The following is a 26,304-nucleotide window of genomic DNA, read 5'->3' as shown; positions in this document are numbered from 1 at the left end:
TATTTTTTCATTCATTCATTCGTTCATTCATTCATTCATTCATTCATTCATTCATTTATTTTTCTTCGTTTGTTTGTTTTTCTTTTGTCCGACGTTTTATTTTGTTAACACCGGAAGCAGTTGGATTGATTCCGGCTAGCTTGACAGTGGTGTGGAAAAGATGGCTGCTTCGGCGGCAACGGCGAGTTCTTCCCCCGGTTTGTGTCCGAATTACGCCGTCATTTGCTCCTTCCTCGAGCGGTACGGAGCGTTGCTGGACTTACCGGAGCTCACTTTTCCTCAGCTGGAGAGATATCTGCAGGACACATCCTCAGGTAGGGCAGAAACACCCCCCAGACTTCACCGCCGCTTTAATGATAATGGTACCGTGCTAGCAGGCTAGCAGCTATGTTAGCTAGTTGTGTGTTATTGTGTGGTTTTCTAACCTTCTTCTTTACTTAAATGTGAGTTAACTGCGTCCCAGAGCTGCTCTTCGAAGTGGAAAATGTGTCTGTGTGTAATTTAACGGTTCTCCAAGTGCGAAGGTGCCGAATTAGTCGAGGTTTTCTGTCACTTTTTAGCTTTTGAATTGGGCTTAATTTTTTCCAAGCTGCCTTTATCTGCCACTGTAACGCTCTTCGTAACACAACACAGGACACAAATGTGCGGAGAAAACAGTGTCTACGAGGCGGCAAAGGAAGTGATAATTCATGCAACTCATAGTTGATTGCGGTCGTTAATCGGTAAAGGTGTCGTTGTGTGAGACAGACATGAAATTGTGCACTTTATTTACAGTTAAAATATTTTGTCATGTAGTGTTTCGCACTGCTTCTGCCAAGCCACCTGCAACAACGAGCACATCCGGTCCAAGCTTTCAAAACAAAACGTATTTTGGCACCTAAAAGATGATCCTGTCATGATTTAATCCACATTTATTGCTTCGCTGTGCATTTAGTAACTCTTTCGTGCACACTTGTGTGATTTCCACACCTTTGTTGGCAGGTATACGCCACAGATTAGGCTTCTTGTAGGTGTAAATTAGGTTAAAGTCGGTGTACTTCCGTTTATCCTTCTTATTGTGTTTGACTTGACAGTTTTTTATACAGTTGTTGCTTTGCGCATGCGCCAAGTGTCCAATAATTTTCACCTCACATTGACATCTGCATTACTATTTGTGAAGGAGGTTTCACAAATCTGAAACTAGATTGTAAACAGTCTGGAGCTTCTTGGGGTTAATAGGGTCAGACTTAATAGGTATAGTGGTTTTTGATCTAGACCTGGTCCATTGTGATGAAAAATCATTATATTGTAAAATATTGTTAAAATGTTTTGTGTGTTTTAGAGTTTTTTTAAACAGACCAGATGAAGAACAGCGAAGTTGCCCTGTCTGTGTGTGTTTTGTTTTTTCAATTAGTATGTTTTGTTTTCATGAATCTGAAACAGTCTTTACGTTCTTCTTGGTAATTTAGTCCAGATTTGCCAAGTATATGTGCAGTGGTTTTTGACCTAGACCTGGTCCAGTGTGGTGTGGGTAGGGAAGATAATCCCTATATCGTGAAATTTACCTGTTTTTTTTTAGATGCTTTTTAATAATAATAATAATAATAATTATTATTATTATTATTATTTTTATTATTATTATTATTATTATTATTATTATTATCATTATGGAGTCTTTCTATATGAGTGGACACAAATCAACTCACTGATATCAAGCTGATGATCTCAAGCTTATTTTGGCTGGGAAGGGAAAACCATATGATACTGAAATTATTATTATTATTATTTTTTGCATTACTGTTGTACCATGTTACATCTGCGTTTCTATGGAATATTATTGTGTAAAAGGAATATTTGAGGGCTGGGAGAAGGATAAAGATCATTATCTCTCTCACAAACGGTTCTCAACAAGTTATATCTGAAATTGGTTTTAGACACTAACCACTTTGTCGACTCTTTCCTCAGTCCCGAAGCTGCTGGTTGATCTTCACGTCAAGCTGCTGAGGAAGATCGGCAAGTCGGTGTCAGCAGACAGATGGGAGAAGTATCTAGTCAAGGTAAATATTTAATTTGCAGTTTTTGTATTTATTAAACATATGTACGCAATGCTTCTGAGCAAACTACGATTCAGACGAAACCAAAACAAGGATCTAGGTGAACTACAGTCGAGTGATGAGTCTCTGTGGGCTCATTACTACAAGCCACCTTTCACATCAGCCATTTGAACCATAGTTGATATGAAAAATATTGATTTGTGCAGCTTTTAGACCAGAGATGAAGTATCTGAATTCAAACCCTCATGGGACACTCTGACTGTCTGTTGAATCTCTGCTTACAATTACTGTAACACTGAAGCGTGTATTTATGGAATTGGACATAAGTTTTCTTCACCATGTGGAGACGATATCTTTTACAACTGTGAAGCCTGTGACGTTCAGAGGTGTTGATATAACTTTGGTAACTGTTGAGTTTTGATGGATTAGTATGAAACGATGTTGACACTACAACAAAGATGGCAGAGCGTCAAGGTTACAAGTTACAACACACTTTGACCGGACCACCATAAATGTGTGAGTCTGTATGAATAAGTCTTAAAATGCTACCAAAAAACAGAAAAAAAAAATTAACCCCTTGATTTGTAAAATTAAATATCTAATTTCTTGTTTTCCTTGCAGGTGTGTCAGGAGTTCAACACAACATGGGCATGGGAACTCGAAGAAAAAGGATACAAGGAGATGCCGTTGGAGTCCAAGACGGGGATACTTAAAGTAAGTTCTTGCTTAACAATGGTGGCCTGTTGATTTGAGCTGCACGGCCATGACAGAAGAGAGAGGCGCACACAAACAAGCCAATTAACAAATGTTTTCTTTAAAAAAAAAAAAAAAAAAAATCTAAGAGGAGAACTTAAACTAACAGTGGCGTATGTCATCTGTAGGATCAGCTGTGTGAGTGAGTGAGTGCATGAGTGGAGAAGTGTGCGAGTGCAAGGTTGGATGGTGGCGCAACAGAAACAACACAAACCAAACGCCAACCAAAACCAAAGCGCGCCAGGTACTGACAACCATTCGCAACACCCACCTGCCTACCTACCTTCCTGCAAAGGGAAGCCCCCACACACGGGAAGCAACAGGGTGGAGAGGGTCGTCACATCCGCCATTTTATTTGAGCGTCCGAATGTGAAATTTATCCACCATATAAAGCCCTGAACCGTGCAGCATTTTGTTGATGAGACGAGATTACAGCCACGTGCCGCCAAAACCTGCAACGATGACACAAAGTGATGATGATTAGTAAGTGTCCTAAATCTCAATTCACTGCTCACCCAGTTCGGTAGTGAGTGAGTGAACGAGAGAGTAAGTTAATGATAAAACGCCAGGGCTGTCACTTTAAAGCATATTCACGAATCACTAGATTGAGGAGTTACTAAAAAACTTTGTGAAGGATTTATAAACAGCTTGTGGTGTAAAATCCTGCCTCCGGATGTGAGCAGCCCGGTGTCAAAACAGCAACATATGTTTAACTTTATTAATAGAATAATTCTGTTTGCCTGTAGAAATGCAAATAAACCAGTAAAAATAATCAGCTTAATTGGCAACACATCTTCTAGACTGTTAATGAATGTTCTTGACAGTGAAATTAACATTTACTATCAGATCTTAACTTATCTTTGCCTCTTTGCCTGCCGTGAATCGTCCATTCAGCAACAATAATTGTTTCTATACTTTAGTTTTCTCTCTCCCGCAGTTTAAGTATGTTGCATTTTACCGAAACCAATGAAGATAATTATGTACAGTACATCTTGTGATAACTGGTGTGGTATAAAGAATCATTCTCTGCCTTTCTTTTTTTTTTTTTCTCCAGTATTTGTGCGAGAGTCAGTTTGATGAAAATGTGAAGTTTAAAACCGCCATCAATGAGGAGGACCCGGATAAGATGCGTCTGCAGCCAATTGGGCGAGACAAAGACGGGCAGATGTACTGGTTTCAACTGGACCAAGACGACAACGTGCGCGTTTATGTGGAGGAGCAGGACGACCTGGACGAGTCGACGTGGAAATGCATCGTCAGGTAAACGGGCAAAAGATGTTTTCATGGAGGAAAAAAAAAAAAATACGCTGCAGGCACCGGTGAATGAAATGAACTTTAAATGTTAATGTTCTCAATAAAAGCAGGTACACCGTGTTATTTACTCTTGTGTTGTTCCTCCACACCTTTCTCCCTGCAGAGATAGAAACGACTTGGCTGAGGTTGTGGCTCTGCTCAAGACACAAATCGACCCTGCGCTGTTGAAAAAGGACGAAGAGCAAAAACAACAAACCAAACCCGACAGTGAAGACGATGAAGACAAATCAGAAGGTGGTAAAACTCTTTTAAATTACTTATCTCAGCTTATTTTATTTATTACTGTCACTTTTCTTTTATGGTTTTGTCACAGTTTACCATTTTTTATTTTTAGAACGTTTTAGGTTTTGCATTTTTAGTTTGGTCACAGTGTGAATCACTGAGAGCAGTAATAATCACTGCTGCGTCAGAAGCCTAACTGCCATTTCTGCTGCCTTTAAAACACAATTGTTTGAATCAAAATATTGTTTCTGAATCAAATTCCCAAAGATTTCCAGCCCTGATCTTCTTCATTTGATCTTTTATTTGTATTACAGGTGAAGTTAAAAAGACTGACGTAACATCAGATGAAGACAGCAAAGACTCCAACAAGGCTGCCCGCCCAGTCTCACCAAAGACAGAAAACAGTGAGAAAGTAACACAGAAAGATAACTTGAAACCAGAAGCGTCTGAGGCCAAATCGTCCCTGAATGGCATCGTCGAAGGCAGAGCTGAAGCGGAGCTCCATTCAGAAAACGTCAGCGCAAAAGCCCAGAACATCAAAGAAGAGCCAGTGGAGGTGTCGGACACTAAAACAAGCACAGCAACAAGTGAAGCCGCCCCTGAAACACCGTGTTTATCAGTAAAGGCAGAAAAGGGAGAGGAGGCCAAGAGGAGCAGTGCGGAGGAGATCCAGCAGGCTCTGAAGAACGACCAGCAGGCTAAAATCCCTTTGAAAAAAAGAGGAATGAAGTTTAGTGAAGACTTTGAAAAAAACAGTGCTATCATAGTACAAATCCCATCTGTTTCTCAGGTCAAGGACGCTCCTAAAGCGGACGCGACTCCTGATCAGACAAAGAAAGCACAGAGCGTAAATGATCATGTTAACGGTGAAATTAAACCTGCGTCAGAGAAAGATGTCCAGAGTCAATTGAGCGAGTCACTAAAAGACGCCGCCGTCGACAAAGAGAAGGAGACCGAAGCAGCCGCAGGTAAATCTGTAGAAGTGAGAGAAAACGACTCCCCGTCCACAGACAAGGAGGGCGCGAAAGATAAGAAAGACGAAGCCTGCAGTGCACAGAAGATCAAAGAGGCGGTCGCGTCACAACAAACGGACTCGGATAAGAAAGATCCAGCGTTGCAGGTAGAAAAGGAAAGCACCGCAGCAACAGAGAAGAAGGAAGCACACGAGTCTCCCCCGCCACCGAAAGCAGAGTCGCCACCTTTACCTAAAGATGTAAATAATGCACTTGAGAAGTCTTCTAATCATGAAAAGTCTGAAGGAGTCAAAGAGAAACCAGCCAATACAGAAGAGTCTTGTACTGTCGACGAGAAGACCGCATTAAAGGAACCTGATAAAACATTAACAACGGATGACTCAGACAACCTAAATTTAAATCATGAAGTCACATCCAAAGAGGCTGAATCAAAAGATGCAGGGGGAAAACCAGCCTGTGTAGACATGGACACATCAGAGCCCAGTCAGGCTGAAGAAACTAAGACGGCAGAGAGGACAGAGGCTGTAACAGACATGAAGAAAACAGAAGTTAGTGATAAAGCTGCTAAAGAAACGGAAACATCTGATACTAATGTAGAAAAATCTGATGACTCGGCACCGAAAAAGAAGCCAGACGTCATTAAAACAACAGAGGCGCAGCCTGCTGGCGAGGGTCCCCCAGAGAAATCTGATGACTCTGAAAACACTGTATCGCCATCTGTGATTAAAAAGACAGAGATGGTAAAAGACGGCGACGATACAGAGACTCAAGATGTCAGTCAAACATCTACTGTCATTAAAAAAGCCGACAGGCCGTCAGTCAGTGAGAAATCAGAGGAAACACCCGACGTCAAGGAGAGTGCGGCGTCTTCAGTTGTTGAAAAGGTAGATAAACCCGAATCGTGTAAACCTGCCGAGAAGCCCGATAACAGAAAAGACACAGAGGTGACTCCAGAGAAAACAAGCGCAGCCTCAGAGAAACCTGAAAAGCCTGAAAAGATGGAAAAGCCTGAAAAAACAGAAAAGACGGAAAAAACGGAAAAGCCTGAAAAGATGGAAAAGCCTCAGGATACAAAGAAAAGTGTCAACTGTGAAGACAGTACGATACGTGATGTTACCAAGATAAGCGACTTAACGTCAGGGCCAACCGAGGCAGAGGCAGAGGCCGTTAAACAGGATCTGACAAAGCCACAAGAGGATGACAAAACTGAGATGAACTCTGTCGAACATAAGACGACAGAGGAAGCATCTGAAGGGAAAGATAAATCATCCAGTCCAGCTGAGAAGACGAAAGCCTCCGAAGAAACTGGTAAAAAATCTGATAAAAAAGAGGAAAAGGTGTCTGACAAACAGCCCGAACAAATCGAGGAAGAGCGTCCATCATCAGAAAGTAAAAAGGATGCTGACAAGGGAGGTGAAAAAGATAAAGACGATGAGAAACTTGCAAAGGACAGTGAGAAACACCTGAGTCAAGACAAAGAAAGTAAAGAGGATTCTACGGTAGATAAACCCTCAAAAACTGATAGAGCAAAGAAGGAGAAACATGCTCGTAGAGAGAGCGAAGCCTCGACCAAAAAGGAGAAATCCGGCTCCCAAAACGCGAGCAAAGACGCTGACGCCGAACCCCAGGCGGAAACCGAAAAACCGGTCCGCCCCAGCAAAGAACCGTCCGCTGATAAACCCTCTGACAAGGAAAGCAAAAGCAAAAATGAAGAAGAGGAGTCTGCGACAAAAAAAGAGGTGGCAAACGGTGGCGGAGCTCCGGCAGGCGCTCAGGTGGAGGGTGTTCGTCGGAGAGTCAAGCCCCCGGCCCACCGAAGGAAAGCTGAGCTTCATAGAGAGGAGAGGCAGGCGGATTCAGAGTCCGACACGAACACGGGGAGATCTCTTCGGAGATCGCCGAGGATCTCTAGACCGACGCCAAAGGCCGTGGAGATCCACGACAGGAAGATGGAGAAATCGCAGGCCGCTCCGGCGGCTGAGAAACGCGAGGACAACAAAGCCGAGAAGGAAAAAGACGAGGAGGACGAGGAGGAGGAGGAGGAGGAGGTGGTGAAGGTTGTACAGAAGAAACCAAGAGAGAAAAAGGCGGATCAGGAGGGTCAAACCAAACCTAAGGTAACACTGCTCACCAGGTGGCAATATTCACAATATATGCAGCCATATTTCAGCTTTTGAAACATTTTCAAAATAAAATGTTGAGGTGATACAACCACATTAAAATTCATTGCCCACATGTCTCAGAGAGATTATGACTTCACTCATTAAATCTTCTGTTTAATTTCCATGGCAGAGACATGCACTCAGTTGCTATAGGATTGTATTGCATTATATTAGACAGGTGTCTCTTATTTTGCCCACGCCCCCTTTTATATCAATGAGAGTTGTTAGAAACATCTCACTATAATGTTATATAATCCAACAGCAGCACAAACTACATCCTTTCAAAATGACGCCACAGCCAATCAACACCTTTCTAAACACGTCCTGCCTGCAGGTGGTTCTGATCCGACGGGCTCTGCTCTGTGAAGCCCACCACGTTTCTGGATTTATTACAAATTCATCACACGTTTTTACAAAATTCATGTTTGGAAATTATTTGTGTTCTCTGAGTGGAGAAGCTCTGTCGTCAGACCTTCGCCTGTGACGGATTCACGGATCACGCTTTGACTCGACTGTGTTTCTCAAGTCGACTCTGATAGCGCACTGACATGAACACATGAATATCGAAGTGGTTATCAGCTGCTTGAGTTGTGAAGCAAATAAGATTCACTGAGCTGAACATGTTGTGTTTGTTTAAAGGGGAGAAAGAGACGGAAGGTCCGGTGGTCCAACACTCGAACGCGCCGTAAAAAGAAAGGCTCTGAAGATGAGGAAGACAACAGCGACGAGGAGTCCAGCGACGAGGAGGAGAGTGAGGATGAGGACGACAGCGACGAAGACTACAAGGTCGAGCGGAGCAGAAAGAGGCGGAACCGGAACCGAGAAAGGCGGAGCTCAGACTCCTCGACATCCTCAGACGACGACCTACCTCCCAACGACGACCCTTGCAAACATTGTGGTCTTCCAAATCACCCCGAGCTGGTGGGTCCCCACAGGATCTCACAACATCTCATAGTTCAAATCTGTATTTCGCACTTGTGTGTTTTTAATTAATTAGCAGGTGGTGTTCAGAAAGAAAATAGAAGAGACAGAGAAAACTATACAATATACAATAAAACAAGTAAAAGTTATAAAAAATCAAGAGAAGGCCATCAACAGAAAGACGACAACAGCAAAAGCACAGAGCGTGGATGACTTAGGCTGAACAAAGGGTCTCATTTTTGCAGTGTTTCTTAGTAGGACCGAATTGGTGATTTTCATATGGAGCTCAGCATTTGGAATTAACAGTAACACAGACACAGAAAGATTTTTCACACTGGGTTTAACATTTTTGGCAGACAGACTAATGGAGTTGCAGGAGAGTGGTAGGAGTTATTTTTGGCGCCCCCAATTCCAGGAGTAAAAGTCCAATTATTTTTCTCCATAAACAAAGTTATGTGACTCGCAGATGGAGCTCTTCCACGGCTTAGTTTGAAGTCATGGAAGCGCTCCAGTTAGTTAGAGGTGAACCACTACGGCTCCAAAGTTGCAGTTCGGCAACTAACATCCAAGCACAGAGCTTCAGATTGTGAGATGGGCACCGTTAACTGGGTACAGATGCTGAATATCACAGTGCTGAGATAATACATTCTGCAGCCAAAATCAATACACATGCACTCGAGATTAATTTTGGGTTAGTTTTGTTTGCAGCTGAAACAATGAAGCATTTTGAATTTGCCAAAGCGCTGACTGGTTTTATTTATTCATTCTATTTAGTATTTATTTGCCAAACTTACAGAAAATTTGTGGAGGAATATTTCAGATATATATATTTTTTTTAATTTAGATGTGTTAATAACTTTGTAATAAGTAAGAATTGATGGTAACATCTGTCCACATCTGCTTTGTAGATCTTACTTTGTGACTCGTGTGACAGCGGCTACCACACAGCTTGTCTGAGGCCTCCACTCATGATCATCCCCGACGGAGAGTGGTTCTGTCCACCGTGTCAACATGTACGTACCAGGAGAAAAAAAAGAAAAAAGAGAGATATGAAAGAGTAAATGAAATGTCAACATAGCTTTAATGTTTTCATCCTTGTTCCCCGCTGCAGAAGCAGCTCTGCGACAAACTAGAAGAGCAGCTGCAAAACCTCGACGCTGCTTTGAAGAAGAAGGAACGGGCTGAGAGGAGGTGAGACATCTTGTGCTTTATATGGTGATAGGAGCTGTAACAGTGACACCCAGCAGCAAATGATACCTTCTGTTACTCATTCCTAACTCCTGTTTGGGTTTAACTGTTTCTCCGTTTCCTGCTCCACGTCTTTTTACCACGTTTTGTCAAATTGTTAAATTAGTGTCTGTTGTCAGAGGGGTCGATTCAACTCAGTGGTAATTGTTAAGGACAGTGGTTCCCAGCTTCGATATTGTGTCCCCTCGCAGAAGTCCACAGATAAATCTGAGGGGTCACCAGACGATTAAAGGGAATAAAGGAAAGCAGAATAAAGTTTCACAAGATTAAGTTTATTTTTTCTTGCCTTTCTCTCATTCTGGCTTGTTTTATTGTGGAAAAAAAAAAGAAGAGAAGAAGAAAATCCTTCGAATTAGACTACCTGAAAAAGAAAAATCCTTTGTCTATAACCTGTGATGCAAAGTCACAAGTGGACTTGAGCCCAAAGGGGTTGGGAAACACCGTTGTAGGCCATAATATTTGTTTGAATTTCTTTATATTATAATGTTCTGATTATTCTGCCCACTCCTTGTAGATTTAGATTAACTCTAATCAGTGCTTTTACTGTGAAATTGCAGCTCCTTCACATTAAAAGTCTTGCAGTGCTGCCAACATTTGAAAATTAAAAGACATATGCAAATTATTTGTACAACAAACAGTATATTGGTTCAGGTTAAAATGTCTTATGTTAAAGTTATGCATTTTATTGACATTGAAATGAAGCTCTAAGTCTTCTTCATGTGTATTATCTCCTCCAGGAAAGAGCGTCTTATTTATGTCGGAATCAGTGTTGAAAACATCATCACGCCCTCGGTGAGTGCAACGTGTGTTTGTACACCTTTTGAAATGAGACGGAAAAATATTCACCAGTTGATGTTTGCACCGTGAATGACAAACTGTCGCTGTCACACAGGTGGAGGTAGAGGAGGAAAAGCCAGAGATCATAATCAAAGAGAAGAAAGAAACAAAACGAAGTAAGAGCTGGGGTCGAAGGTCAACGAGGGCGAAGAAAACCATCAGCTACAGGTTTGTGCACTGAGACATATTTCTGATTTTTGTCTGTCTTTAAGATTCAGTGATTCTTGTAAGATGAGACTTAGTGTGACTGATGTGTGTAGTAGTGTAAGTAGGTATAAGTACGCATAGTAAGTTCATGAAATAGCCTATGATATTATATAGTAATATGAATAATATAATGCCATGTAGTGTTATATATGTTTGTATGTGTTAATCTACAGTGACAATAAATGTTGTCAACATCTGCCAAACAACCGCTGAGACTTTCAGAAAGTTCTCAGTTAACAGGAAACTATTTGATCCATAACACTTGACACATCCCTTCCTCCTGCAGGGGGTGACTGTATCCCGTCTACTATCACATCTGACAAGCGTAATGAACCTTGTTAGTACCCCGGTGCTTATTAAGCATGCTGTGTTTTCTTTTCACTTGGAGCGATTCAGCGAGTTTCCTACGGTCAGGTTTTGGCACAGAGTTTGAGCAGGCTTTAAATTCTCTTAGCAGGAGACAGCTGATGTACTCGAGAAGCACAATGTGCTCAACCACTCGTGAAATGTGATCCTTGTCTGTGCTAATTTTAATTTTACAGATTTGATGAATTTGATGAGGCGATCGAGGAGGCGATTGAAGAAGACATCAAAGAAGCAGAGGGCGGAGGTAGGAAGACATGACTTTTTACTGTGGGGAAAGTGATTTAAAGCAATAGTTGTGCATTGAAATAAGATAAATATGCTTTCTTGTGGAGAGTTAGATGAGAGACATAATAACTCCTGAAGGACCGCAACATTTCATTTTTGTCATTTTGTAATTTTTGTACATTTTAATCGAACAAAATGGGATGTGTTAATTAGTGAGCTTTAGAGGTGCTTATAGGCGAAGCCGTTTCCCCATGTTTACAGTCTTTATGCTAAGCTAAGCTAATCAGCTGTATAGCTTCATATTTAACGTACAAAGATCTCAGCAAGAATGTGAATAAGCAACATGTCAAACTATTCCTTTAAGATAAGAGAAAGTGTTCTTTCTTTAAGGTGTTGATGACGGGTGTTCATTGTCTGCAGGAGCAGGTCGGGGTAAAGACATGGCCAACATCACAGGCCACAGAGGGAAGGATATGTCCGCCATCCTTCAAGCAGGGGAGGAGGGTAAGGAGAACGGCCGCCCGCCACGACCCAGCGCTGGTCAGCGCAAGAAGAAGCGCCGGCGACTCAATGACCTGGACAGCGACAGCACGGTGGACGAGGAGGAGAGCGAGGAGGAGTTTCGCCTCAGTGAAAGGTAAGAACAGACACAACTTCACTGACAGTAGAGTTTGACTTTAAAAGATGCATTTACATTTATTTACATGTATGTTTTTTGTTTGTTTTTTGCATGCAGCTCAGAAGAAGAGTTTGTAGTGTCGGAGAACGAATCGGAGGGTGAATCGGAGGCGGACTCCAACGACAGCGACTTCGGCAGCAACGGCAGCGGGAAGCATCGTACATCTTCGCGGAGCAAGAAGCCACCGAAGCGGCGACGAAGCTCCCGGAAGCGGCGGAGACCAAGAGGGTACTCGGACGATGAAGAAGAAGAGTCAGACGAGGAGGATGAAGAAGATGAAATAGGTATATAGATTTATGTTTGTCAGGTTCTACTTCACTTTCCCCCCTCTCTGTTATACATAAATACATATAGATAAATAAATATAGACAGACAGAAGGGAAATTGTAGAAACCACCATGAAGATGAACATTGAATCCAGACGGCACGTTGCACTGTCAACTGCCGCTGTGCAGCTGGCAACCATCTATTTCTGTACACTTTAAACGAGGGCTGGACCATGTAGCCAATAAATAAAATCTAGATTTTATTTTGCTGATGGATTTTCAGGGATAGACTCGCTTTTCAGTCGACCCTCACAGCTTCACTCGTCGTAACCGGAGATGTTAACTTGTTATGGCTCTGCGACAGCGACAGCCGTGGCTGTATTACAGAGTGTAGCTGTTCACGTCACAGTTTACATAAATGTCATGACTCATGACTGCTGATTGAATGGATGAATAGCGTCACACAAAAAAACCCATCCCACCCACACTTTTTTCCGATGTCGGATTCGGGGTTGTTTGTCCACCCATTTCTGTAACTTTCCAAAATCGAGGATCCAACATTCACACCCACTTCACGCCGTGATTGGCCAGGTGCCAGCGCCTCAGCCAGAGGTGAGAGAGGAGCCAGACTCTTTTTTTTTTTTCTTTTTTTTTTTTCATTTGTTACACAACTATTTCTGTCACTTTTAATATGAGCAACTGAGTGCAACACTGTGAATGTCTATCCGGAGAGACTGTGTTGTCCCCATTTTTTGAACTATATTTCATCTCCACCTCAACTTCACAGGCAGCTTTTCAACTTGCCTTCCAGCGTGGACGTCTGAAACACGTTTGATTTCTAAAGTGGTCGGACAGCACGTCTGAAGAACTAGACCTGAGACACAATAAACTGACCCCTAGTCTGGATTTCTGGCTCCCCTCTGTCTATCACACCACTGTTTTCTTGGCATGTTACTGTTACTCTGCACCAATCAGGACAAACCGATTTCAGTCTATTAGCATGAAACTAGAGCTGAAACTACAAAAAACTGAATCAGAAAATGAATCCACAACATTTTAAATAATCAACAGATTATTAAAATAATTTATTATGAAAACATTCAAACATCTTCTCTTCTTGTTGGGCTCTGGAAACTTACAAAAGGCCATTTCTAAACAATTACTAGTGTTTCTAGCAGCACACAAGCAACATGTACACTCCACTGCAGAGGAGTCTACGTCCTTTCGACCAGAATATCCTTATTATTTTGTAACCCGTTGTTCTTGTTTTGTTTGTGTCCAGTGACTGAAGGCTCCAGTGAGTTCAGCGACAGTGATCTTGACGTGAGTCGACGGCGGTCTCGGCGGAGTCAGAAGAAGAAGGTGAACTACTGTGAGACGTCGGAGTCTGACGGATCTCAGGCAGAAACCAACCGGGCAAAAATGAAACCCAGACGTCGCCAGGACAGCTCAGAAAGCGAGGGTCAGTCAGAAACACGCCGCACACTATTAAAACGACATTTTGACCTTTTGTTTTGATGTCACACATGCTAGTAATAATAATAATAATAATAATACCTTTTTCTAATGTATTGGCACGAACATAGAAAGTCCCGTCCCCCTTTCCTTGCCTCTTCTCAGAGTCATGAAATCCTTACAGATGAAATAATTTATCTTCTCGCTTAGAAATAATTCACGAACCATTTCAGTACCATGGACAGAGACTTTCAGAATCACTTGACATGAAACCTTTGAACTGAATTAACGGCAGAGCCACTACTTGTCTTTAACGACTGTTAAAATTTCTTGGAAAATTAAAAAAACAAACTAAAGAAATGTTGTTATTAATGCAGGCTGTTATTCTGTCTTCAACTGAGGTCAGGTTACCAAACCAAACGGTCATGAAGAGAAAGTTTGCCCGCTCCTCACAGCCCCTAAAGCTCCAAATACAAATCTTTATATGACATTTTATAGCAGCTCTGTCTGATCGTGTATTGACACATCATGTTACACATTAAGTCACACAGACGTGTTTGCAGTGTGAAATTACTTGACAAATACTCCAGGCTGATTTTTCTTTGTTTAGGCTTAATACACTTTGACTCTTGACGCCATTAAAATTGAGGAAACTGATCCAACGATATCATCATACACAATATTACAATACAACGTTAGGATAGAGGTGATATTTCTATCACTCCTGGTGTTGGCAGAAATATTTTCTAAATAATCATCTTATTTGCATAAATACATTTAGTATATCAGGGTGTTGGTGACAGAGCTACAGGCAGTTGAAGGTGTTCCTTGTTTTCTTTTTCCAGCGAGTTTCTCTAGAGACTCTGACGAGGAGTCGAGGGATCAGAGGGTGAAGAGGAGAGCCGACTCCTCAGAGGAAGACTCGCGGCAGCGACGCAGACGTCTTGCACTAAAACGCAGGAGAGCGTCCGAGGACGACGACTCGGACGATGACTCGGACGACTCGTCGGAGGAGGATCGTCCCATCCGAAAGCGGGTGAACCGCATCGACTCGGACGATGACGACGAGGAAGAGGAGGAGAAACCAAAGGAGAAGAAAGCAGAGGAGGAGTCAAAGGGAACAAATCCATTGGACAGCAATGTGGTGGAGGTGCCACCTAGCAACGGACAGAGCCCAATAAAGAGCCTGGAGGGCTTCATCAGCCGGCCTGCTGCCCCTGCCGCTCCAGGCCTCATCCCAAATATGGAGCCGCCCAAAAACATCAGCGCCACACCAGCCGCCGCCATTGCACCAAACGGTCTGGTTGGCCAGGAGATGGCGACGCAGGAGGATGACGAAGACGACCTGTTAGGAGTCACAGACCTAGTGGACTACGTCTGCAATAATGAACAATTGTAAAAACAAAATGGTGTACTGTTTCATTTTTTGTGGTATTGTATTTTTATATTGCTTAACTTTATTATTCCCTCCCCCACCAACACTTCCTTGTCGTCCTTTTTACTTGTGTCATCTGGAGCTTGATTCTCAACAATCTCCGGCACAGTAAGAACTGGATCTGTCGCCAGTCGAATGCTGTCACTGTGGGATTGTACAATAATGAATACGGGCACCAACTTATCAAGTCTCATTAGTTTGGTAATAATCATTTTACCTGCAAACCACCCACATCATCCAGCTCCACTGCCAAACCAGCTCCTTCCTCTAGTAACGTGTCACTCATCATTTCTCTTGTCTCCTTTTTGTTTTTTAATTTTTTTATTGTCATGTTCAAGATTTCTACAAGTTTTGCTCCGTTACCCATCTACATGTAGGGAAAATTGGCACTGAAGTTGTTTATTGTGTAGAAAATAGTTGAAGATGTGTTGTTTATTTGAATGACTTGGACTTAACGTTTTATGGGAGTAAAGCAAGGCATTCCATAACTGACAAAGTTCTGGGCATCAAAATTAATCTTGGTTTTACCTTTTTATCCTGCAAAGATTTCACATTTTGATAAATATTCTTATTGGCTTTCTGGCTGTGTTGGATGAGAAGACTGATACCGCTCTCATGTCCGTCTGTTAAATATGAAGGTACAGCCAGCAGCCGCTTAGCTTAGCTTAGCACAGTGACTGATTTTACTTTTGATTCGGTACAAGGGAGCACCTTTCTACTGGTGAGAGCAGCCACAGCAGGACCAGAGGGAGAACCAGTCTGCTTGTCTGCCTGCTGCGGCTATGACTTGCTATGCTAACAGTAGCTAGTTGGTAAACTGAAGCTAGTTTAAAGGCGGTAAGCCCAATAGCGCTGCACTGTGGCACAGTCAGTAGCATTTTTAGGTGTGAAAAAGCAGCTTTGGACACAATGTTACAATGAGATAATTTGCTATTTTTTCACCTTTTAATACAGGTGATAATCTGAGGTCTTCCCCAGGTATCATCCCTGAAGAGGCAAAAAAAACAGCTTATTTGGTAAGCTAACTTAGCAGTTTCACTTTAAATGCACAATCATTTTTACCAGCTGTTTGGTCTTTAACAATATCCTGAGGCTGGTGAGCACTGAGATGTTTAATCCTAAATTTTTCATGCTCTAGAATATAATCCACTTTGTTCAAAAGAAATACTAAATTCTGCCAACTACAAGCAAATAACGACAGTGGTTGTCAATCAAATTCCAGTGGGGTAAGTAATTTCTGGTCGGCCATTTTTAAATTAAACCAACCAACCTCCTACATTTTGAATCGAGTCCAACAAAGCTGCAGTATTGAACACTGTTCAGTATTTAATACTGTTTTCTGTGATATTTTTGACATTTAACATTTGTATCATGAAAATTTGATAATATCTTCTCCCCCCCTCCCAAGGTGAAAACAAAGTCACATCTTGTCTTTTTCATATTTACAGTTTTGTACAGATTTAACATGTTAATTAACAAATTAACAACACTACATGTGTCGGTAGGTGACTGAAGCTTCTTATTTAAGAGTGGTATCAATCTCCTCATCTCACTCTCCTCCACAAAGCAACTTCCCTTAATGTAAAACTTTTGTTTTAAACTGTTCTGGCTTATTTTCCTTTTAATTTGCGAAAGCTTTGGATGAGACTATTTATTAATCTTTTTCGGGGGGGGGGGTGATCGGGTCCACTTGGATCACATATAAGATAAGCTAACCCTTCACACACCCCAGCTAGGATATTGGTGTGTGTGCTCTGGTTATTGTAGATGAAAAAAACACGTTATTCCCAGTTCTCTACCCTGGATACTGAAGTGTTATGCATATATAAAAATATATATATATATATATATATATATATATATATATCATATATATATATATATATTCAACCCCTTGCATCATGTGAAGGTGTGAATGTATATATGTGATCAACCAGTTGACCAGCCTTTATTTCTCAGCCCTCCCCTTGGACTTTTTTGTTGAGTGATAGAGTAGCTTTTGTATATTGTAAACATATATAATTATTTTAACTCTGTGCGCTGCCATCAGTATCAGTGGTGACCTCCCAATTTGTTTGGGGAAACAGAATCAGAAGTAAAACTATCTTGTCCTTCCTAATTGAGATCTAGTCTAGCTTCCCCGCATTACATCTATGTTAACTTTTGTGATTTTTTTTTTTTTTTAAATAATGATGTATTTTTTGTATATCTTAACATTTATTTGTTGTTGTCTCTGTCTGAAATGTAAAGTGTCTTATTTTCTTTGTACATTATCCTTCATAGAAGGTTCAAAAACCTGCAGACCCCTGGCTTTTATTAACTAAAATAACACTCAGCTCCACAACAACCCTTTTTTTCTTTTCATTTTTGTTTTTTATTCTATTCCCCCGGATCTTCCTATGTACAAAATCTATGTTTCTATTCAAATCCTCTTTTTTTCATAATCTTGAGTTGACGTTTGGGTCCTTTAAGACCTCAGCCCAGATCAAGATTGTGAAAAATAAAACACCTTGACATGAAATAATTAGTTTTGAAGCATCAGGATGCGGTTTTTGGACGGAGGGAAATGGACAGAAAAAGAAAAACAAACCAATGACTTCACTGACCTCTGCTGGAACCAGTCTGTGTGTATATCTGTAGTTTTTGCTGTAATATATTTAGAGGCATTTTTTTAATCATGGAAAAATATATTGGGCAATTCTTTGGGATTGCATGAGTTTCTAATAGTTTTCTTTTGTAGGGAACTAATATTGGCACAAATGGAACATTTTTTGTAACAAAACCAGAAAACTTTGGCATGTTTTAAGGATGTCTGTTATCTCCTGACCTGTTGCATTAGTGCTGAAGGACTCGTGAAGTAGATGCTGCAGGATATCTTGTCGTTTGCAGTGAAACTGCATTGGTAAGCATGCGCTGACCTACTAAAGGCATGTTACAGAAAAACTTGGGGAGATGGGGACTTATCGTAGAAAATAATCTAGGACAGCTGAATCTGATTAAAGAGAGAACATGTAAAATATTTTGTAAATTAGTCTCAGCATGGTCTTCACAGAGGATAAACCACTCTATTTATCATACCGTTTTGATACCGGCTATGGCCAAAACATGACTTTCAAGACAAAACCTATATGTGCTGCTTGCAGTGCACACAACATAGGCTTCTATACACATTATTTAGCTTTTAGATTAGTCGGACAGAATATAGCAAACCCAATTCTACTAATAGAAGTGTGTGTTCTGGTGGTTTGAGTCAGAGTACAGGAATGTGGATGTCTGTGCTGTTAAGTAACCCCATTTTATACTCTCCACAGAGATAAGGAGAATGTATTAATATGTATCTCACGGTTATGAAATAACCAGTAGCAAGACCTGCACAGGAACGGAGGAGAGAGGAGCGACAAAAAGGCTGCGATGGGGTTAAGAGAGGATTTAAGTCAGTGCCAATAACTGAAGTGTTAACAGAGTTTCCTATTTACCTCATGATGAATCTGGGAGGAAAGACACCCTGTCCACTGTGTATAGACCCTAGTAGACTGGTTGTTGGTGTTTTGTCTGCTCCTTACATTTTTGTTAACTTTACTGTTATTTCTTATGAATCTGATCTTGTACATTTGTCATAATAAAATGGGTTTTAATCCTCATGTCACTCTTGTGTGACTTTTGATGTGGAGCGATCATCCAGTGTTTTGGATGATCTTATGATTTTTAAATACAGGATTTTTAAATCCATTCTTACCAATTAATTCATGATTTTTTCTTTTTTAAATAGTGGATTTGTTTTTGTTGCATCATCACTGAAAAACACTCATACACTGGAAAACATTTTCTTTGACCAACAGTCAGCTACACCAGCGGCTTTGTTTATGTACTTGAGAATAGTGTTTTTAGCTATACGCTAATGATAGCAAGCTAACATATTTGTAATAACAATGCTGTGTATTTCTACATGAATATATTTATGAATCCTAGTATTGACTCAGATAATACAAAGTAATATTCTTTTTTTTTAAAGAAAAGGTTTAAGTTAGTATATTTGCCATGTTCACCATCTTAATTTAGCTTGTTAGCATGCTAACAGTTGCTAAATGCTAATAGAATGTCATTAGTTTAATACTGACTAAATTAATATATCACAGCGTTGGTTTGAGCTAAATGCTAACATGAGCATGCTAACATACCCACAATTACAATGCTATGCATGTAACATAAGACTGACAGTGGTGCAAGTGTGTAAGTAAGAGTAATGTTCAAAATCAACAACCTCTTGACACATCCCTGTCAACCATGTCTCATGTTTGTCCCATGTTGTTTATGTGTTGAATGTTATCTATGCTGCAGAGTGAGCTTGGTATTTTGTTGAGTCAGTCGACATGAGGAGGGGGGAGGAGAGGGCACAAAGGTCATGTTATGTAACAGATGCCATGTAGGCCAAAGTAACAGGTGCTCTAGAGGTGGACGGGATTTTATGGGTTTTTCCTCTTTGGGATCATCTAAACCTCCTGGAGGAATAAAACAAAACTAAACATCCCTGGTCAATATAACATAAATGTTAAATAATTACAAATACAGTTTGTATTGCACAGTTGTATTTGATCAAGTATTGTCTAAGGTATCCAAAGCCTGATAGTTTCTTATTCCTCTGTCCCATAGAGCTCCTCTGTTAGCATCAGTAAACTCCCCAACAAATGCACCATTTCCTCCTTTTTACTTCATTTACTTTTTTTAATTAAAAGATTTACCTCTTCAGTAGGAGCCAATGGTATTAAGTATTAAGAAGCGGACTAACAGATTGTGGTCTAGGGGGGGGGGGGGGGGGGGGGTTCTGTAAGTGGCTTCAATTGATGAGTGATTTATTGAGCATAAACCAAGCAATGACAATCATATAAAAACTGTTTTTAATCAAAATATTGCTATATTGAAAATAACAGTAAATTTTAGAAACGAATTTGAATTACAACATTTTACTGAGACACTGAGTCAGAAATGTAAGAGAAAATCAATTTTTATTCACATTCTCAACATAATCATCAAGTCTCAACACATTATGACATCCAGACTCTCGAGGTATTTAAAGCTGTAAATGACCTTGTCCTTGGTTCACAGAGAAATGGAAGTTTGTGCAGTTCTGACAGAGAAAAAAACCCCCAAAAACTACAGAATATTATTAAAATCCCAATGCAAATATTACAGTAGTATACTTTCAACTCTTTGTCAATATTAATGATAAACAGTAAATTATCACCTGCAGCAGAACAAACAGTCAAACATGATTTATGCAGGAAAACAAAGATTCAACAGTATAAGCTTTGGTCAACTAAACTTAAGAGGGAAAACTCAGTGTCAGCGTCACAGAGTTCACAGTGAAATCCAGTTTTCTTTAACTTGTGTTTACGTACCAAGTGCGCTAGAAAAAAATATTCTGTGCAATTAGACACCTGAAAGTGTAAAGCTATGATAATTGTGCAAAGTACACGGACCAAACCTTACAACCTTTTGTGCTGTCTCACTTCACCTTTAAAATAACTGTGCTTCAGGACTGTGGGATTTAAAAGATTATGAATTAGTGTAATAATAAAAACATGCCTTTCATCAGGTTTGGCTATAGTGTTTATCTTTCTCTCTTTTTTTTAGGAATGTCACTTGAAAAAACATGTCTTCTGTCCCACTTTGTGCGCTTATTTTATGTCGTGCAGTGAAAATAAAAAGGGCTGACAGAAACAACACAAATACATCTGGAAGCACCCTGCTTGCAAAACTGAAGATATTTACTGAAACTTTTTAAGCTCATAGATCAACCAAACTGCACAGAGAAAATGACTAATTTAAGTGGCTGTAATGTTCTACTCCTCTGCTTTTAAAAACCACCTCTATTCTTCTTTTGCTCTGCGTCCTTTAGCTGTGCTTTGGTTAAGTTTCTGGTTTGCACAGAATCTCTCAAAAGGTTTCCTCAGTGAACGAAAAAAGTTAAGAAATTAACGGCAGTAAAATTATACTGTTTCCATGGAGACCATTGATTTGCTGACATTAGCACTTGTGATACCTGTTATCACTTTTGGGAAGCTCGTAACGTTAAAGAAGCTGCTATCACATCCTCCTGTAGTTTCGACGGGAACTTCACCTCGGTGAACTTTGGTCTTTTGTGCAACAATTTAACTGACTTTAAGTGATTCCTGAAGTTAAAGACTAAGATAAGGAGAAAAGCTTAAATACTAACATTTTAAGGAAACCTTAGGAGGAGACTTAAGGTGATTTGTGCAACCAGCCCGTTTTGCAAACCACAGTGCTTTCAGCCGTCTTCATGTTGTTTCCCATTTGGTGTAGTCTCACATAAAGTAATGATGTAGCAACTCTCCATTTCAACAGTAACACTTGCTTACATTCACTTCTTCTTTAGTGTTGTGCTTCTCACAGTCTCCATGTGAAAAACATTTGGCAAAACTTAAGTACAGGTGCATTTATAAGCTTGCATATCCTTAAATCTTTCATGACAACTATAAAAAATATTTTTTATGAAAAATCAGCAGCTATCCTTGGCATTAACTTTTTGGTTCTGACTGATATTGTCAAGTGTCAATACTGTAATTTGATTGGTAAAATTGTTTGTAATATCACTTCAGACACCAGCTAGGAAGCCGACAACATTAACTGTTCTATCTTTGATTTGAGCACGTTGTCTGTAACCCCCCCCACCCCCCTATGCTACATATTAGCATCATAATTAGGTTAGCATATGTTGGGAAAACATCAGTACAAGTGCTGTTCACTCTGATATCGTTATGTGTGTGGTAAACCTGCCGTACAACAGACAGCAGGAGCTGCAGACAACAGCCACGTTGTAGCACAAGTGCAGTACGAGTCATGACTGGACTTAATGTGCTGCCGTCGTAAGTGTTAATGACAAGGGGGAAAAAAACTATTTACGCTGGTATTATTCTCAGACACAGGGAATAAAAAGCTTAAAAAAAAAAAACTTAAACTCTGGCCCGTCCGCACGTCACTGCTACTGTGTCTTCTGTTTCTGGGCAGCAGGGACGTCCAGCCCAATGGTGCTTTTTCCAGAGAGGAAGGGGATGACCTTCTCAAACAGCAGGATGCAGCTCGCCACACCTGGGACCACATGTGGAGAAACACAGGAGGTTACTGTGGTGGACAAACGGGAGCCAGTCGGACTTCTAGCAAAGATATTTCAGGTATGAATCATTGAAAACAAGTTAAAATGTTTTGTATTGTATGAGTATTGATCCACTGTGTCTCTGATATACCTCCACATGCTTCTAGGGGAAGATGGGCGTCAGTGGCAATTACCAGAAATATGATGCTTCAGCACTCCCAACTCCCAAATACCACAAGTGTGTGTACTGGGATGTACCCATTATCTGTCACTCTGGCTCCTTACCTAGGATTGGTCCTAGCCAGTAGACAAAGCAGTACTCCAGGTAGGTGTGACCACTGCAGGGGAACTGGATGGAGAAGGCCAGGACGGGGTTAAAAACAGCCCCTGAAATACTCCCACCTGCAGCGGGGGAGGAAAACAGCAGAGGGTCAGGTGTGAAACATGAAACAGCATCAATTTGACCGAGTCTCTTCATCTGTGATGAAACCTGCTGTGACAAAGATCTGAGACGCTTCATTGGAAATATATCTACAGTCAAGTACAGTTAAATATATCTTAAAAATCAGCTTTTTAATATGGCTTTTCCTCTGACACTTGTACTCTAAGTATTACTATTTTCCCTATAATTACATTCAAATAACAGAGTTCTTTCTGGGAAACCAACCAGTGAACAAACAGTGCTCTTGTGCTGAAACACATGACCCTGTGTAAAGAGCTTTTGGTAATGTGAGTATTTACTGATGAGCACCATGTTGGCACAATTTCAACACTGACATTTCTAAAAAACTTGATTTCTGACTCAGGATTCCTGCACAAGACAAGGTGTCATGACTGCAGGACTTTCTTTAAGGGCAATTTTAATCTCAGTTGAACTGAAATCTCCACAAAACTTGGAAAAGCCAGTGTGTGTGTGTGTGGTGCATGACAGAATTAAATAATATCCAATACTCCTTTGTTTCAGACATGGTGGCGTTTAACCCGCCGTTAATCAACACACCTGTGTAAACCAGCGCGGTGATGACAGCAGCGATGCAGTGGACTCGGAGTTTTTCGTCCACTTTGTGCACATGCATGGCCGCAGCCTGGACTATGAACGCACAGGCCAGCTCCACGGCCGCGGCCTCCAGCACGGTCCCTCCGAGGGGGTCGAAACATCTGAAGCCGAACCTCTGGTGCCTTACGTGGATGTCGGACAGACCCAGCGACCACACGGAGGCTGCGAAAAACTGCGCGGCTACCGCAGCTGCGAACTGGCAGGCTATGAGGATGACGGCCGCCTTGCCGGTGCTGGTACCGCGGCAAACGCTCTCCAGAGCCCCGCTGGGGTTACACGTCGCCCCCCGGAAAGTTAGGAGGTGGATGACCGTCATAGTGTAGGTTAGGGCCAGGCTCAGCGGCAGCTCCAGCCGGGCCGTTTCGCCCAGCAGTTTGAGTTCATGAGTGCAGCAGCAGAGCTGGAAGGTGGACGCCGCTTCCAGCAGGTAAATCCAATAAGCTCCGGGGAACAGACGCGCCGCGGTTCGGCGTGTCGCCTCGCTGAGGAGCACCGCAGCTCCCAGCACCGTCAAGGAAACCCACAGGTCGGCCATTCCTCCGGTTGCTCGGCGTCACACCGACGGTTTGACCTTAAGGTACAAACCGTTCCTCCTGAGGGAGATAACTTTACCCGGTCTCCCTACTTCTCGGCGTCAAAGTGCAGTTGACTCACGCGGCCGCGTTAAACCCCTCACTGTCAAACAGGAAACGGGGCGGGTTAGCCTTCAAAATAAAAGCGCGACGGTTAATCTCAGCTCTTGCTATAGAGTAGATTTATGGTACTAATGCTACTAATACTAAATCTATATGGATATGAATATCTCAAAACATGGACAAATGAAACAAAATTTTCTTTTTTGTTCCGTTAGACGAAGCCAGACTAGCTGTTTCCAGCGATTGTCTTTATACTAAGTTAAACTGTCTCTTTGCTGTAGCTTCGCATCTTTTGTAATATTATGAGAGTGGCATCGATCCTCTCACATAACTCTTTAAGAAGGGGAAATAAGCATTGTTGAATATTCCTTTAAGTTTCCTGAAGGGGCAATGATGCTCAGAATGTTTTGGAAGTTGTAACAGGAAATGCAGTTCTTTATTTTGAAGTGGTTGAACCTGTTTGGGCAGGGTGCAGACAGAATAATTGCTTCAGTCCAGGGTGAAAAAAATTCCCGCAGTTTCACTTTGACAACTTTTCCAAGAACCTTCCACACAACCAATTACCACAGTAGTGGCAATATATATCTTCCTTGCACATCTTATTATTTCACAACATTACAGGGGGAAAGTTTTTCTTGTCATGTGTTTCACGGACTGACTGAAGACCAGGCTGAACACAAAGAGCCTCTGAAACAATCCAGAAGAGAGTTTTTGAACCCAAAATTACAAATTTGCCTCAAGGATTTTACAAACCCCCTCTATCTTGAGACTTTAAAATATTTGACACCAAATATTAAATATGATGTCTTGAAGTTTATTTTAGTCATTACAGGGCTCTTAAAGTTGGGGCTGTAAAGAAGTTAAAATGCAGAAAAATCCAAGTGCTTCAAAAAGTGGCTCCCAGTGACTCTACTTGTTGATGTTAATTTTTTGTTGATACTTGTTAGTGTGTCAACTTAATAATATGGTAATTTTTGAGATTGTAGCTACTTTATAGTTGTAGTTATAGACTGTAATATGAAACGCTGTTTCTTCTTCACAAACTACACAAGTATATACTTGAAATTTCAAGTGCTAAGATCTGGACAGATGTACTTGTACAATGGAGGGGGAAATCCCTCTGTCAACTTCTGACAGAGTTTTTTGTCACTGACACTGAAAGATAAAGTTGATCATAGAATCTGTAATTGAATTGTGTAACTAACGATTAGACCATGAAAAAATTCCATTACGAAATGAGGCCTTGACAATAGAAAGGCATAAAATGTCATAAAAATATCATAGTATAGTAAGGCGAAAACCGTCATAAAAATGTTGTAGTATAGTTAGGGACAAAAATGTCATAGTATAGTAAAGCCTCAAAATCATGAAAAGGTCATAGTATAGTAAGGCATAAAAAGTCTTAAAAATGTCATAGTATAGTAAGACCAAAAAGTCATAAAAATGTCATAGTATAGTAAGGCATAAAAATGTCATAGTATAGTAAGGCATAAAAAGTCATAAAAATGTCATAGTATAGTAAGGCATAAAGTCATAAAAATGTCATAGTATAGTAAGGCATAAAAATGTCATAGTATAGTAAGGCATAAAAAGTCATAAAAATGTCATAGTATAGTAAGGCATAAAAAGTCATAAAAATGTCATAGTATACTAAGGGACAAAAAGTCATAAGAATGTCATAGTATAGTAAGGCATAAAAAGTCATTGTATAGTAAGGCACAAAAAGTCATAAAAATGTCATAGTATAGTAAGGCATAAAAATGTCATAGTATAGTAAGGCATAAAAAGTCTTAAAAATGTCAAAGTATAGTAAGTCACAAAAATACATAGAAATGTCATAGTATAGTAAGGCGTAAAAAGTCATAAAAATGTCATAGTATAGTAAGGAATAAAAATGTCATAGTATAGTAAGGCACAAAAAGTCATAAAAATGTCAAAGTATAGTAAGTCACAAAAATACATAGAAATGTCATAGTATAGTAAGGTGTAAAAAGTCATAAAAATGTCATAGTATAGTAAGGGACAAAAAGTCATGAAAATGTCATAGTATAGTAAGGCATAAAAATGTCATAGTATAATAAGGCACAAAAAGTCGTAAAAATGTCATAGTATAGTAAGACCAAAAAGTCCTAAAGATGTCATAGTATAGTAAGACCAAAAAGTCATTAAAATGTCATAGTATAGTAAGGCATAAAAAGTCATAGTATAGTAAGGCATAAAAAGTCATAGTATAGTAAGGCATAAAAAGTCATAGTATAGTAAGGCATAAAAAGTCATAGTATAGTAAGGCATAAAAAGTCATAGTATAGTAAGGCATAAAAAGTCATAGTATAGTAAGGCATAAAAAGTCATAGTATAGTAAGGCATAAAAAGTCATAGTATAGTAAGGCATAAAAAGTCATAG

At 40.5% G+C, this 26,304-nt stretch overlaps 2 protein-coding genes across 2 annotated transcripts; one reads left to right on the top strand and one right to left on the bottom strand.

Annotated features, from left to right (window-relative positions):
* The first annotated feature begins 160 nt into the window (after positions 1–160).
* Positions 161–15,898, top strand: LOC111217125 (remodeling and spacing factor 1-like). The gene is made up of 16 exons (XM_022738853.1): positions 161–314; positions 1,945–2,036; positions 2,655–2,747; positions 3,841–4,046; positions 4,204–4,334; positions 4,673–7,413; positions 8,098–8,379; positions 9,288–9,392; positions 9,491–9,570; positions 10,365–10,419; positions 10,520–10,632; positions 11,214–11,281; positions 11,683–11,899; positions 11,999–12,225; positions 13,490–13,669; positions 14,508–15,898. Exons 1-16 carry the CDS (start codon positions 161–163, stop codon positions 15,059–15,061), a joined length of 5,298 nt encoding a protein of 1,765 aa, XP_022594574.1. The 3' UTR covers positions 15,062–15,898.
* Positions 15,899–20,081: 4,183 nt separating this feature from the next.
* LOC111217253 (aquaporin-11-like) lies at positions 20,082–23,907 on the bottom strand. Its single transcript, XM_022739035.1, has 3 exons — positions 23,209–23,907; positions 22,494–22,610; positions 20,082–22,204 (listed from the first exon to the last, which is right to left on the bottom strand). Exons 1-3 carry the CDS (start codon positions 23,798–23,800, stop codon positions 22,098–22,100), a joined length of 816 nt encoding a protein of 271 aa, XP_022594756.1. The 5' UTR covers positions 23,801–23,907; the 3' UTR covers positions 20,082–22,097.
* Between the last annotated feature and the right edge of the window lie 2,397 nt (positions 23,908–26,304).

This window comes from Seriola dumerili, unplaced genomic scaffold (assembly GCF_002260705.1).
Source record: "Seriola dumerili isolate Sdu_G_001 unplaced genomic scaffold, Sdu_1.0 BDQW01000040.1, whole genome shotgun sequence".
Classification (NCBI taxonomy): Eukaryota; Metazoa; Chordata; class Actinopteri; order Carangiformes; family Carangidae; genus Seriola; species Seriola dumerili.
The sequence above is the reverse complement of the archived record's forward strand: the minus strand, read 5'-3'. Positions and strand labels throughout refer to the sequence as shown.

Coding starts and splice junctions, on each gene's coding strand:
- LOC111217125 (XM_022738853.1), top strand. CDS start 161: ATGGCTGCTTCGGCGGCAACGGCGAGTTCTTCCCCCGGTTTGTGTCCG. Junction 4,335..4,672: donor CGATGAAGACAAATCAGAAG/GTGGTAAAACTC, acceptor CATCAGATGAAG/ACAGCAAAGACTCCAACAAG. Junction 9,571..10,364: donor AAGGAACGGGCTGAGAGGAG/GTGAGACATCTT, acceptor TATCTCCTCCAG/GAAAGAGCGTCTTATTTATG.
- LOC111217253 (XM_022739035.1), bottom strand. CDS start 23,800: ATGGCCGACCTGTGGGTTTCCTTGACGGTGCTGGGAGCTGCGGTGCTC. Junction 22,611..23,208: donor CACCGCGCTGGTTTACACAG/GTGTGTTGATTA, acceptor CCCCCGCTGCAG/GTGGGAGTATTTCAGGGGCT. Junction 22,205..22,493: donor CTGGCTAGGACCAATCCTAG/GTAAGGAGCCAG, acceptor ATGTGGTCCCAG/GTGTGGCGAGCTGCATCCTG.